Source organism: Raphanus sativus, chromosome 6 (assembly GCF_000801105.2).
Source record: "Raphanus sativus cultivar WK10039 chromosome 6, ASM80110v3, whole genome shotgun sequence".
In the NCBI taxonomy this organism is placed as follows: Eukaryota; Viridiplantae; Streptophyta; class Magnoliopsida; order Brassicales; family Brassicaceae; genus Raphanus; species Raphanus sativus.
The window spans coordinates 34426473-34441073 of record NC_079516.1 but is presented as its reverse complement, the minus strand read 5'-3'; the positions used below and the strand labels follow the sequence as shown (position 1 = coordinate 34441073).

Below are 14601 nucleotides of genomic sequence, written 5' to 3'. Positions count from 1 at the left end.
TAATATATTTGTTGCATCTTAAAAGAAAATATTGAATTTCAAACTTCAATTTCAGTATTTGTGAAATACTCTCTCCGTTTCAATATAGTTGATATTTTAGAAGGATAATTTTGTTTTAAATTAGAAGAAGTTTGGAGATTTTAAGGTTAGCTTTAACTTTATTGGAAACTATTCAACCAATTAGATTTTAATGTTTTTTTATTATTGGTTAATTGATTCTAAAATAACATTTTTAAAATATTTTTTTAGAAAAATTTAGTTTTCTTAATCTTTGTGCGCTAAGGCAAAACATCAGGTATTATGAAATAGAGGGAGTATAATTTACGTACATGCAAATGAAAAGTTCAATTTAGTAATATTTGAGCTTTTTTCTCTCTCCACCCGTAACTTTCTCTCTCAAGTCACATCCTAAAAATCAATTGTGTAAAGCTCCGGCATTCGGGCGTGAGCGGCCGTGCCGGCGCCGGAAGCGTGCCCTTTCACCTCCTCTCCTCTCTTTTTCCTTTGCCTTGCTGTGGTATCTCTCACTCTCCCCGTTTTGTTGCGGCTCTGTATCGGGTAGCTTGGTCGGCACCGTCTTTAATCGCGAGGAGCTCCGGTTCCAACTCAGGCTAGGCTAGATCTTGGAGTCAAGGCGCGGCGTGCAGTGTGGTTGCTGACGGCAGGGTCGGCTCTTAGGGTCTTGCAGATGGCTCCTTAAAGCCGCTTGGTGAGTAGACGGAGATTGGAGGAGGTAAGCAGTTCTCTTTTCAGATCCGGTGTCCAGTTTCCTTCTGGTTATACCTTGATGGTCTGAGGCTGGAAGATGTCGATGAAGATCTGTCGTTTTTACCCTCGGTGTCTTGGGTAAGTCGCGACCTAGCATCTACATCATGAGAGCCCTGGAGGTCCGACTACTCAGGGAGGGGCGTAGCTAATGGCGTTTTCGTGTGTTAACGACTTTGGTGTTTGGTTTCTTGGAGATGCTCACCACCGTGTGACGGAGTGGTCGTCTATGGCTTCCTAGATGCGGTGTTTGTGCTCTCTCTCTCTCTCTCTCTCTCTCTCTCTCTCTCTCTCTCTCTTTTGTCTCTCCTCTTCCTACATTTGTTCCGATCCAGCTTCAAGCTTTGTCGGCATGTTCCTAGTTGGTTTGCTCTTTTTCTTATTGTTTCAGTTGGTACTGTTGTCTCCGGCATCTCATTCAGGCTCTCAAAGTTAACTACTTGCGGTTCTCGTAAGCGGCGTTTAGGTGGTTTTGCGGAGGCTCCGCGTGGTATGTGGGTTGCTTCACCCTCGGGACCCTTAACGGGTGTAACAACATATCCCAGTGCCGTGACAATCACTTGGTTGTTCATGGTAATGTTGTGGCCAACACTTTTACAGATCTTGAGCATTCTCGGTTCAATTCGCGGTGGTCTATTCGTGCCCGCTTTTGCTTCTCCGCTCTTGTGTATAGGGGCTCATGTGGTCTCTGTGTCTCGAGTGGCTAGCGTGGTAGGAGATTGTACAGCGGTTCGGTGCGATATTCACTGGTACGTGCACTTCATCCTCTCTTCTATTGTGTCTGAGCATTTACCGGTAGAGAGGGTTATAAGCATTGAGGATATCGCCGGGATCTAGATACTCCAGAGATGACATCGGGAATCCCGGCATCCGGGGCAACGAGGAGAACCTCACTTTCAGGTGGTCATTGTCGAAGGCTGAGAACAGTACTTGGTTCCTAAGGATTTTAGAAGCAAACCGGTCCTCGGGCAATCCACGTTCGCTCTCCGACTTGGAAGATCAGACCAGTTCATCCTTGGCCGCCTGCTACATTTTTGGGACTCCAAAAACATTAAGAAAACATTAAGAAGCAGTGTGAATTTATGGGAATCACACTACTCCTGGATCAGAAGGTATGGTAACAAGAATAGTTTGTTCTTAGATATCTAATTTTGTCACCAGCCGATAAGCTAAATCTGCACTCTTCTATTGCAGAATTCAATTATACATGGATTCATTCCTGCTGCTCGCTCTCCTTATTACAGTCCGTTTCTGAAAGCATACAAGATAATGGACCACCCTTTCGTTTTCGTGATCTGGTTTATCCCCCAAACAACCATCTATGAGGTCATTGACAATGCTCTTATCATTAACATTGAGAAATTCATGCTGCGGAAGTTTGTCCGACTCCAAGCCCTCGCTAACACTAATCTAGAACTTCCCAGTTTGTACTCCATAAACGTTTCATAATCAAGTATTTATATCATAGTGTGTTGTTGATCGAAAATGAATTAATTATGTCTGTCCCTGAAATTGCAGATGTTGTTGGGCAGATCCAATCTGTCCAAGGTTCGGATTTAACAGATGTTGGAGTGACGAGTCGTGTTGTTGTTCGTTTCGTGATTGAACCGCCGTAAGTAACGTAAACCTTTTAAAAATATCACTATAATACAAATATCATTCTAATGGTAATAAATTATTTTCATTCGCATAACAGTAAGGTGGTGGTATATCTGTCTTTCTTGGATGATGCTGCTTCAGTTTTTAGGGGTCTGATCAACTCAGGTGATAGGACACAGTCTGTCATGGTGGTCACTACTGTGAATCCCAAACTTTTTGGAGGTTTGTAAACTGTATCGTTTATCATCATATTTTAGAATGGTTTATATATTTTTATACTAACGCTATCTCGAATGTATGGTCATTTTGTGATATCTGATACACTCTTAAACCGACAGGTAACCTAAACCTCAACTCAACGCCAGCAACGGAATTTTATTTCGACCCAGCACTTGAAGCCACTGCACAGTTCACAGCCAGGTATCAAATCATTAGGTGATTAGGTTTATTTTATATTAAATCTTCTGGTAACGTCATGTATTATGCTAAATGGTTTCAGCCTGGATGGCCCAGTTGGGGAAGCTTTCCCGTGCATCGATACCAAAGATGGCATCAAAAAGAAGGAAGTTGTCTCCATAGGAGAGCTAAACAAGTTCATTACCAATTCTGATGAACAGGTAAAATTTAGTTGATCGTAATAAGTTTTAGTTTTGTTCGGATTTTACACAAGAATTAGTAAATAATAAATCTCCTGGCTTGGTTTAGACACAGGAAGCTGATTTCATTTGCATGGCTCGGGTTGTGGAAGTTCTGCAACAAAATGGTCGGTATTTCGTATCTTGCACTGGCTGCAGCAAAATCGAAGCTTGAGAAAATTGGCAGTTCACTCCGTTGCAGCCGTTGTGCTACTCCCAACGTCACATGCATTATAAAGTAGGCATTTGCACTAACTTGAATTGTGAGATTATAATCTATTTCTGCTAACTACAATTTTTTTGTCACCCTTTGTTTACAGCTACCGGGTTGAACTCTGCGTTGATGATGGTGTTGATAATGCCACTTTTGTTATCTTCGACAGGGAGATGGTGAAGCTTACTAAGCATGATGCAGCTGGCCTGACTCCCAACGAGGTTTGTGCCTTTTTACCCACACCATGTGCTGATTACATCTAATTGTCACAAATGCTCAATACTTACCTTACGTTTGGAACACATACGTACAGATGAATGGTGGTGGGGGCGAGGAACTCCCACAATGCGTTAAAGACATTGCTGGAAAAGATTTTTTTTTCCAGATACGTGTGACACCATTCAATTTTAACCCAAGCCACCTTGCGTTCACTGTGTCTGTAATCACTGACACCATCGCTGCTGAGGTAGTATAATAAAAAGTGTCTGCTTTTCGTTATCGAATTGAAAATTTCTGTAATAAAATGATTTCAATTGTTTGGTGGTAGACGTTCAAAACCAACGGGGTTGAATTTGTTGCGGGGAGAGGCAGCGAAACATCAGCATCTGCCGGCAAAAAGGTTGAAGACAATGAACCAAGTCCACCCCCTGCTGGAGGCGCAAAGCGTGAACATAAGCACCCCCGTGAGTAAAGTCAAAAAGCGGCCACAACATCAATCCAAACTCTTCTTTCGTTTCCACTTCGCAGTTTCTCTTTAGAACTTTGCATTTTTTTCCTGTTTTAAGTGTTGGTTTTTAGAAGTACACTATTGGTTTTCAATATTTACCTAATAGGGTTGACGTATTATTATTTGGCATGGTTGATAACTTATTTTACATGATAACAGTAGCATTACGAACAAAAACCAAATAAAGGTCAAGGAATCACACATACGGGTAGGACTGGGCGTTCGGGTACCCATTCGGGTTTCGGTTCAGTCCATTCGGGTTTCGGGTTTTCGGGGTTAAAGATTTCAACCCCATTCGGATATTTCTAAATTTCGGTTCGGGTTCGGTTCGAATCTTTGCGGGTTCGGTTCGGGTTCGGATAACCCATTTAAAATGTTTTTAAATTTTCAAAATCCATTATATACTTTAAATTTTCAAAATCTATAAGAGAGATAATATATTACATATAAATTTTCATAACATATATGTCAAAATATTTTAATTTAATATATAAATTGGTTTTCTTTGAATATTTGGATAAAGAATCAATAGATATTTAACTATTTTTGGTGTTTTCAGTATACTTTAGCTATTTAAACATTTACTTTTGACTATTTGCATATATTTTTCGAGTATTTTGGAAAATTTAAAGGTATCTTATACATTTTTAATATTTTTAATATACATTATATATAAAATAATGTATATATTTAAGTATATAAATTTATTTCGGATACATTCGGGTACCCACAATACTTCGGTTCGGATCGGGTTCGGTTTCGGTTCTTTAAATACCAAAATTTTAAACCCGTTCGGATATTTAATCAATTTCGGTTCGGGTTCGGTGCTACTTTTTCAGACCGGGTTCGGTTCGGTTTTTCGGGTTCGGATTTTTTGCCCAGCCCTACATACGGGTATTACCTACCCAATTATTGACCAAAATTTCCTATAGATATTATGTAGTGAAGAACGTATTCGATCACATTTTTTCAAAAAAAAAAAAAAAAAAACGTATTCGATCACACCACCGACTCATAATTAAATTTTAAAAAACTACTTCTAATACGCAAGTCCACAAAAACGAACCAAAAAACTTTTAGAAGTGATATGCATTCATAACAATAAATACTCCGTTCGTTTCAAATTATTTGTCGTTTTAGAGTAGAATTTTCGTTTTAAAATAAGTGTCGTTTTCGATTTTCAATACAAAATTTATTGATAATATTTTCTATTCTATTTTTTTATTGGTTGATATATGATTAGTTATATTGATAATAATGTTTTTATTTTAAAAATATGTAAAATTAAATATTTTTTTAATATGTGTGCATAAATCTAGAACGACAAGTAATATGAAACGGAGGGAGTACTAAATAACAAGGGAGTAAGGCACATTTTCTACAATCACACATTTTAACAGTAACAAAAAAAAAACAGAGAGAATCTATAATATTATAGTGACGGTTGTTCATCAGGACAAACTATACACAATTGTGAGAACAAACATTCAACTGAATAACATTAAAAACCGTTACCATACAAGAATAATAATAATTTTTTTTTTTGTCACTGAATTGTATTATTAGCATTCAAGGCAAAAAATTCTAAACAATGAGAACCAGTAAAACAACATAGAAAAGGGATACACCAGTAGGGATCCAAAATAAACTAACACATCTATTTTGTGTATGTATGACTAAAGATTTTTCATATAAAAGCTTTATATTTGCTTCTGGAATAGACGAACCTCAAAGGAGATAACCTTCATATTAATCCAAAAGCATCACGCTTTAGAGTTAGTTGAAAACGATTGTCATTCTCTTTTTATTACTCCAGTAGAAGCCACCGAGATAAGACAACTCTCTATTTTGCTCTATTATCAGAGTCAAAGAGATTACCGTTCCATAGAACTCCATGCTGCCTTTCGAAGTAACCATAGTTTGCAGTAAGAACTCCATCACCATCGAATGAGGAACCATCAACGATTGAAGCCGGTAAGACCTGTCGCCACCATCCGCAGTAGATCTGTCAATTAACTTTTCTAAACAGTTCAACTGAACCGAAAGTTTTGTCTTTCCAAACTAATTGGAAGAAGCATACAAAAGAACAATAAAAAACCTCGCCAGATTCAAAATAAATTGGCAATAAAACAGCGACTGGAAACAAAACAGATACAAAAAAGAGATGCAAAACAAATTAAACAAGCCGATATCGGAGCTGAGGAAGCCTCCGATCATCGGCTTGAAACTATGAAAAATCTCTCTTTTTCTCTCTTGACGGCTAGGATTTTGGTTTGATTCCTCTTGGCGTCTTTCGTTTTTCTTTAAAATTATAATAATCTCCACTCTTCTTTTTACACATCTCTTCCCGCTTCTCCTTCTTAACATATCTTAACACTTCTCCTTCTTATACATCTCTAACCTTCTTCTACACTCCACATACATTATCTATTATCACATTCGAGTTTTCCAAACATCTTCGCGCTTGTGCAGAGCTCCGCCCCTAGTAGTAAGAATTACTTAGGAGTGATGGCATGGACATAAAATCCGGAACCCGAATCCGAACCGAGTCAAAACCGAAAAACTCGATTCGTTATCCGATCCGAAATGTAGAAATACCCGAATGGGTCTTATAAAGTGGTACAAAAATATCCGAACCCAAAGTGTTATTAACCGAAATTGAACGAATAACCCGGAAAATCTGAAATTAATAATCAATATAAATATTTTGAAATATATATATATAAGTATTTTAATTATTAAATTCAATATTTGTGGTAATATGATAAATAATAATAAATATTAAATTTTTAATAAATGATTTAAGTACACAATTAGTTATAAATAAGTACTTTATAATTTGCTTATTGAAATAACAAGTCTACTCTCTATAAAAGCAATACATATTGTTTATCCATGATGTTTGTTTTCATGCTTGATTTAACATTTTATCGGTATTTTATCAATTTTATATGTGATAGATTAATTTTTATTTAATTTAGAAGTTTTTTTTTATTTTTTGCTTCAATTTTTTTGTTTTTTTTTATTTCGGTTATATCCAAACCGAACTGATATAACATGAATCCGTATGATATATGGTTATTTTATGGGTTTTATGATGCAATGCAATTTTGAACGGAATCCAAAGTGTTACTATCTGAACCCGACCTGTATTAATAAAATTTTAGTATAGGATCTACAAGTATAAATTTGAAAACTCGAAAACCCGAAAAACCTGATCCAAATGCCAACGGGTCCTCTAACGCCAAGGCCTAGGAGTGAGCACATAGAAGAAAAGAAAAAAATTAGCTTAATTAGTATTTATCTGTGACTGTGTGTGTAGTGGCACGTGCCAGACTTGCAATAGTAAAGCTACAAATCCGTTCATGTCTGGATCCGTCGACCAATATATTCCCGTCACGACCGGGACTTACTCTTCCTCTAATCCAACGGCTATCTTTAATTTCTCTCATAAATCAACCATCAGATCTTAATCCAACGGTCCATAATTAAATACATTTTCATTCCTCTCCTTTAAAATAGACTCAAACCCAGACCAGTTCAACTCTCCTGTCTCTCTCTCAACATATCGAGCTTCGCCGTTACCGGAAAACTGATAAACAAAGAAAGCAAAAATCATTGTAACTTTGATTTTCGTGTAGTTAAGGATCTTTATCTCTCTCGTTCGTGATGCTTGTTACCCAGAGGTTAGTGTACTCTCGTCTGAGATGTTGCCGGAGAAATCGAGAACTTCGGCTGTGACCCTTTCGTGATCGAATATTTTTGTCTTTTTTATTGTTTTCGAAAACTTTAAAATGGAAGGACAGGCGAAGCTGACGAGGACACAGTCATCGTTTCTCCGGTCACCGTCGTCGACGGTACGTTCGTCTTTTCACAGCTTTAGTTTAATCGCCGACGATGTCTCTCACCAGAAACAAGATCTTGAAACCGGAGAGAAAGAAGAGAAGCAGAGGAGATACCCGCGTAAACCATTCGGGTCAAGTCCTCGAACCGGGTTAACCCGAATCAAACCGGGTCTAGTCTTCACCATGGTGTCTCTCTCTTTCCTCAGTCTCTCCTCTTTCTTCTTCTTCGTCGTCTTCACCCAAACCGATGAGCTTATCACGTCCGAGAACCTCCTCCTAGCTTTGATCTTAGTCGCCGTCGCTCTCTTCCTCGCCTCGAAGAACATCGCACTTCTCAACCTAACCAAACTCGCAATCACCAAAGGCTTACACTTCCAGAGCAAGAACCGGTCAAAACCGGTTCAGTGGTACATCGGGGATACCGAAACCAAACCGGAGAAGGCCACCAAGCGGTTCGTTAAAGAAGGTGTTCAGTTCTACAGCAACGGAGACTTCTACGAAGGGGAGTTTCACAAAGGGAAGTGTAACGGGAGTGGTGTTTACTACTACTTCGTGAGAGGACGGTACGAAGGTGATTGGGTGGATGGGAGATACGATGGTCATGGGATTGAAAGCTGGGCTAGAGGAAGTAGGTACAAAGGTCAGTATAGGCAAGGTCTTAGACACGGTTATGGAGTTTACAGATTCTACACTGGTGATTGTTACTCTGGTGAATGGTTAAATGGTCAAAGCCATGGGTTTGGTGTTCAGTCTTGTGCTGATGGCAGTTCTTATGTTGGAGAATCAAGATTTGGTGTCAAACATGGGCTTGGATCTTACCATTTCCGGTAAATAAATAAATCATCAGGTTAAAAAAATATTTTTTTATAAAACACAATCTTTATTTGTTTTGTGTTGTGTTGTGTAGAAATGGAGATATGTATGCAGGAGAGTACTTTGGAGACAAAATACATGGGTTTGGTGTGTACCGTTTTGCTAATGGTCATTGTTACGAAGGAGCGTGGCATGAAGGTCGTAAGCAAGGGTATGGTGCTTACTCGTTTAGAACCGGTGATACTAAATCCGGTGAGTGGGACTCGGGGAATCTTGTAACGTTTCTCCATCATACGAGCGAGCTGGTACGCAGAGCGGTTCAGGCTGCTAGAGAAACTGCCAAGAAGGAGGCGGATAATCGGAGACGAGTAGATGAACAAGTGAGTCTAGCTGTTACTGGAGCTAATAAGGCTGCAACGGCTGCAAGAGTGGCTGCGGTTAAAGCGGTTCAGAATCAGATGGATGGTAAATTTTGTCAAAGTTAAAAAAGAAAGTGTAAATTTTGGTTTATTACCGGTTTAATCTGTAACCCTGAATGAAGCTAAAAGAATGTAAGCTTGGTTCAGAGGTTTTTAACAATGTAATTTTCGATCTTATTACTACTTCTGTAACAATTTGTACATAGAAGAAAATGGAAAAGCTTCTCTATTTTTTGTAAATCAACTGCTTGATTGATGATGGAGCTCTTTTTCTATGTTTTTGATTGTATCTCTGGAAAGAAGTAATGTTAGATTGATACTCTATGATCTTGATCTAGATCACTGACGTGACGATTTTATATTTTTGTTTAGATATTACACAATTTTAGTGGCAATTTGTTTCCTCTGTTATTACACAATTTTTTAATATTTGGTTGCCCGCGAAAATAAAAATAAAAAAATTGAGAGAAGGATGAAGAAGAAGATTCTTGTTCGGCGCTCAGCTTCCCGTTCCCCAAAACATATTGACTAATCTAATGACACCAATGTCGTGTTCCAGAAAACATCAATTGCATTGGTACCATACTACCGCAACATTGGTACCATACTACCATAACATATTTATGGTCTCTGCTCCTAGTATCCGAGAATGCAATAATTCTATTTAATAAGTAAAATGTTATCTTATTAATTTCTATAACGTTAGCACTTATCAGTTTAATTCTGTTCCAGATATTCGAGTTTGAATCAGTCTGCAAAAAAATACCATATTTCAAAAATATGTTGAAGAACTTTATGTATCAACATATTGACTTTGCGATGCGGCGTCAATATCAAGGTTTTATTTTGTATTGACTTTACTCATAAAGGCAAATTTGAAATCGGTTTCTTTTCCTTACTTTGAAATTTAAATTTTAGATGATAGCTATGTGTACTAAATTGTATCATTGTGGATATAGATAAGAATATCAAACTACTTAATCAATCAAAGAAATAGACATGCTCAGTAATTACAAAAAAAAAAAAACTAGTTTGATTACAGCACGTCGACAATAGCACATCCGATACCATAATTGTTTCGCCGCATAAAAGAAATGTGGAAGCAGCCATGTGTCTTTATCGATCATCATATATTTGAAGATATCGTTGAATTTTATATATCTAATCCTTATCCTTATATTCATGAATTATATACGCCACTGATCACATGGTTTCTTGTTGGATTGGTCTCCCTTGGACATCAGATAATACTCCAAGCAAAGTTTAGAATATATAACAACATATCATCAATTCTAATTTATATACCAAGAATCGTTTTGCGTATTTTATATACTCTTAAATGAATTATTCTGTGTATTTTCTTTGACATCACCAAACGTTATTATAAATCTTAGTCCAAAAGACTAGGTACATGAGCAAGCCAAAAAGGAAGTTCGACAGAAACGCAATCAACAAATTCAATACGAACGTAAAGTGCTTTTGTAAGACAGTCCGCTCTCTGATTCCTACAATATGGTAGAAAAAAAAATAACAGCAACCAAACTTTTAGAGTGTAGTTGAATCTCTTCAATTTCCGAAGCCATTGAAGGTTATTCTTCCTTATTGTTTATCAGCTTGGGAAGTTGTTGGCAGTCGGTTTAAAAGAGCATTGATCTGCGTCTGGCTGTATCATCATTTTTATGGTCAGATCATGCTCTCTGCTTCTATGTGTAATTCTGTGGGAGTTTTGGGTCCTCGCTTCAGCCCAAAAGCCGCTCATTTGTCTCCATCGAGTAGCACGAAGCCCAGACCCATGCATTCCCCTTCTCGTGTCCACGATGCATCAACTTGGCAACATGTAGAGTCTCCATCTTCCTCTCTATGGCCAGCCACCATGTTTCCTTCCCGATCTTCTAAGCTTGAATCTTCTTCCATAACGGGAATAAGTTGGGCCACTTTCCAGGTTCTTACCTTTGATATCGCGAGCTAAAATGTATCTCTGGGAGAGTCGACTATGTCGTTAAAATTTTATAGTTCCGTGCTTTCCAAATAAACCACAGTAACCACATGAAGGTTCCTATGATCTCTGGGGATACACCATACTCCCCTGCTCTCCATATCAAATGATCCAGGTTGGTAAACAAAGATGTACTCATGAATAGTCCCTGATGTGTAGGTATATCGGTATTAAGTTATGGATAGGAAGAAGAGCGCCATCGAACATATAAGTCAGAGTACCATGACTATCGATGAGTATGGGGTTGAGTTTCGTCGAATTTTGAGATCTGCTGGAGGTGGCATTTTAGAGGCATACCTGATCAGAGAGTTTTGGACGATATGTGAGTAGAGATTCGCAACAGGTGTCATTTCGTCATTTACTATATATTGGAAAATTTAACGGAGAAAGCTGCTGAGCAGTGAGGTAGATCTAGCAGAGGGACAAAAGTTTTTTAAACAGCTCATATTAAGTCTAGAAAAGCTCCAAAGTGAGGCGCTAGTATGGGACCAGTTGAGATTACCAAATTATCCCTGTTACCATTGCCGTCATAGTGGAAAGTGTACTAAGTTTTATGTTTGTGGTCAGTTGGGACATATGTCGAGCCCAATCATCCTTCGCATGACTTGAAGTTAGCAGCAGTTTATTTTCATTAAAGTTTGGAGATCGTAATTGTACGGAAAGAAAGTTCAGATTCTTTGGGTTCATCAGCATCAGAAGTATATGTTCACTCATTAAAACTTGTACTTCGGACAGTACATATGGTTTTAGTTGGTAGTAATCTACAGATTGGGTATCACACGCCATTTGGTAAGGTCAACCAGGTGAAAAATGCTTTAAATCGACACATGATTTATGCCTTAGGAAATAAGAAGGTTCAAGAGCTTAACATGACACTTGCAAGACTCCAGATTATGTGAAGTTCAGTAGATGAGGATAGTGTTATGCTTTGGTTAAGCAGATCGAGTTTGAGAGTATTAGATATCATACAGTTTTGATCAGGATATACATGTACCCAAACCGAATTTGTGTGTCAGACAATAAGCTGTTAAGAAAAGGGATCTTACAGCAAACACATCACTCGAGTTTTTCTATCCAACCGAGAAACACTCAAGAATACAAATATATGAAGTGTTATTATCATTGGACTAGTATGAAAGGGTGTGTAGTGTCAGACGTGCCAGATGATTATATATAAGGAAGAGTTACGTATCATGTTATTGTTGACCATGTTTTCTCCAGAGTGGAAATGAGACCAAGTGATCATGAATTTTTGTTACTGGATTGTCGATCACCACAGGTGGAAAGGACCACGTGGGTGATTGTGAATATACTCACCAAATCGTTTAATTTCCTAGTAGTTAAGAAGACAGTTAGAAACTGATCAGTTGGCGCATGCTTACATCTGTGAGATCGTGAGGTCCTATGGAGTTTCTAACAGCTTTATATCGGATCGAGATGCAAGTTCATATCTGCATTTTGGAGAGACATTCATAAGGCGCTTGGAACAAAGGTCCATATGAGTACATCCAATCACTCGCAGACAAACGGTAAGTCAGAGAGGACTATTCAGACCTTAGAGGATATGATCATGGATTATGTTTGACAGTGGGAAGGAAGTTAGGGAAACATCTGCCTCTAGCACAGTTTAACTACAGCGACAACCATCATTCGAATATTGAAATGGCACCATATGAGGCTCTTTATGGTAGGTCTTGACGTACACCACTTTACTAGAAAAAAGTGGAGGAGCAGAGAGTTATATAACCATTAATGGTTCGAGAAACGGTAGAGCAAATTGACATGCTCGTGTTCGGTTTTATGAAGCCAATGGCCGTCAGAGGAGTTATGCAGTTAAACACCGTAAGGATTTGGAATTTCAGGTAGGCGATCGAGTTATCAGAGCCCTAAAGAAGCTTAAACCAAAGTATATGGGACCATACCGTATTGTGGAGTGGATTGGAACAGTTGATTACATAATGGATTTATCAGCAGAGTTATCAGACTCCCATGATTTGTTTCATGTGTTTATACTAAGAAAAGTCGAGAGAGCCATAACTCATTTTGCAGCAGCCGCCAGATGACCTCAGAGAGATTGTATGCATCTTGTCAACCAGTGGGAATTATACATCGTCAAGTGAAATCATTTCAGGGAATGTCGACCGTGTCTGTCAAATTCTGTTGGAGAAAAGATAGGATTCAGGAGGAGATCTCAGTCGACCGAGCAGATTAAATATTTAGAGGGTTGTTACGTTGATGTTGGGCAGTCAGTGGATGACTTGAATACGAGGATGAATTCCTTGTTAGTGTAGGAGAATTGTAACGATCCAATTTTGGTCTCGGAAATTGTTAGCACGCTAAGGTCCATGCACATTTTCGAAGGCCCATTATTTCCTATAAAAGTCCTCCCAGCCTTGTTTTCTCCACCTGCAACAAGAAAAATAAAAATGAGAAGTTAAGAGAGAGAAAAAGAGCGAGTGGAAAAAAAAATTCATTGGAGCAACCTGAGTTCTCCCCGAGCAACCGCACCACGAGACGTCGCCAATCTCGTCACCACCATTCAACATAGTTTGTAATCATCGGAAACCGCCATGCTTTTGAGTTAAGTTTCGCCGTTTAGTAAATCGTCGATATTTCTCTAACCATTGAGAATCTCGTGCATGCCAGGCCACCATCGTGTTCCTCTCGTTAAGACGAAGCCTTAGCAGCCGAACGCGTCACAATCAGAGTTCAGACAAAGTCGCATGCGTGTCCACAAGTTTCGACATCCGCACTCATGAAAAACACACGCAGCCGCAAGAAATCGTCTCCGCCGCTAGCCACCGACCTCCGCCGCCGTCGCTGCCGGTAAGCCGTCTACGGCCGGTGACCATCACCGGTGACTCGGCCAAATCGGCCGAGTGGACTCGGTGAGTCCACTAGGTTGACTCGGTGAGTCCACTAGGTTGACTCGGTGAGTCCACTAGGTTGACTCGGTGAGTCCACTAGGTTGACTCGGTAAACCGGTTGGTTGACTGGTTTAAATTAATTGCGATTTGGTTAGGATAAATTGTTCGGTTAAAATTAAGTAGATTTCGGTTAGGATTAAGCCAGTTGATTTAATTAATTAATTAAATTTTGGTTAGGGTTAAATCGCCCTGCCAATTGAAATCGATTTCGGTTAAAGGAAAATCGGTCGTTTAGGTCAAATTGATTTCTGGTCAAGGGTTGATTGGGTTGACCTTTGACCAGCGGATTAATTTTTCTGTAGACTTTAACCATACCCGTTTTTTCGTTTAAAGGGCGTTCTGACTCAGAATTTCGCCTTGATTCCTGATTTTGAGTCTATTTGAGCAGCTGGAGTTCATAAAGACCACTTTTCCATATTGCTAAGGTGGGGGCTATTCCTGAACTTCTCGTACACGGCTTAAGACTTTGATTATGCATAATTTAGTTCTAATATGTTTCCGTCTTCGTGAATCAAGTCCGTTGATGTCTGATTGGAGTCTTCTTTTAGGTTATTTGCTTAAACCAGAAATAGAGAGTCAGATGATTCAACTTTAATCACACACACACACACACACACACACACACACACACACACACACACACACACACACACACACACAC

The 14601-nt window shown here is 38.8% G+C and overlaps 2 protein-coding genes across 3 annotated transcripts; both read left to right on the top strand.

Moving 5' to 3' along the window:
- The first annotated feature begins 355 nt into the window (after positions 1-355).
- LOC108812937 (uncharacterized) lies at positions 356-4090 on the top strand. 2 transcript variants are annotated; one of them, XM_018585340.2, is made up of 11 exons: positions 356-1514; positions 1612-1877; positions 1960-2188; positions 2284-2377; positions 2462-2586; positions 2703-2784; positions 2864-2981; positions 3070-3237; positions 3320-3434; positions 3527-3679; positions 3761-4090. In XM_018585340.2, exons 2-8 carry the CDS (start codon positions 1848-1850, stop codon positions 3172-3174), a joined length of 783 nt encoding a protein of 260 aa, XP_018440842.1. In that variant the 5' UTR covers positions 356-1514; positions 1612-1847; the 3' UTR covers positions 3175-3237; positions 3320-3434; positions 3527-3679; positions 3761-4090. The 2 variants fall into 2 exon arrangements, with proteins under 2 accessions (XP_018440842.1, XP_018440840.1); XM_018585338.2 differs by having other exon boundaries at positions 1603-1877.
- A 3388-nt stretch (positions 4091-7478) lies between these two features.
- On the top strand, positions 7479-9292 carry LOC108807081 (phosphatidylinositol 4-phosphate 5-kinase 5). Its single transcript, XM_018579324.2, has 2 exons — positions 7479-8612; positions 8693-9292. The coding sequence occupies exons 1-2, from the start codon at positions 7735-7737 to the stop codon at positions 9081-9083; spliced, it is 1269 nt and encodes a 422-aa protein (XP_018434826.1). The 5' UTR covers positions 7479-7734; the 3' UTR covers positions 9084-9292.
- The last annotated feature ends 5309 nt before the right edge of the window (positions 9293-14601 follow it).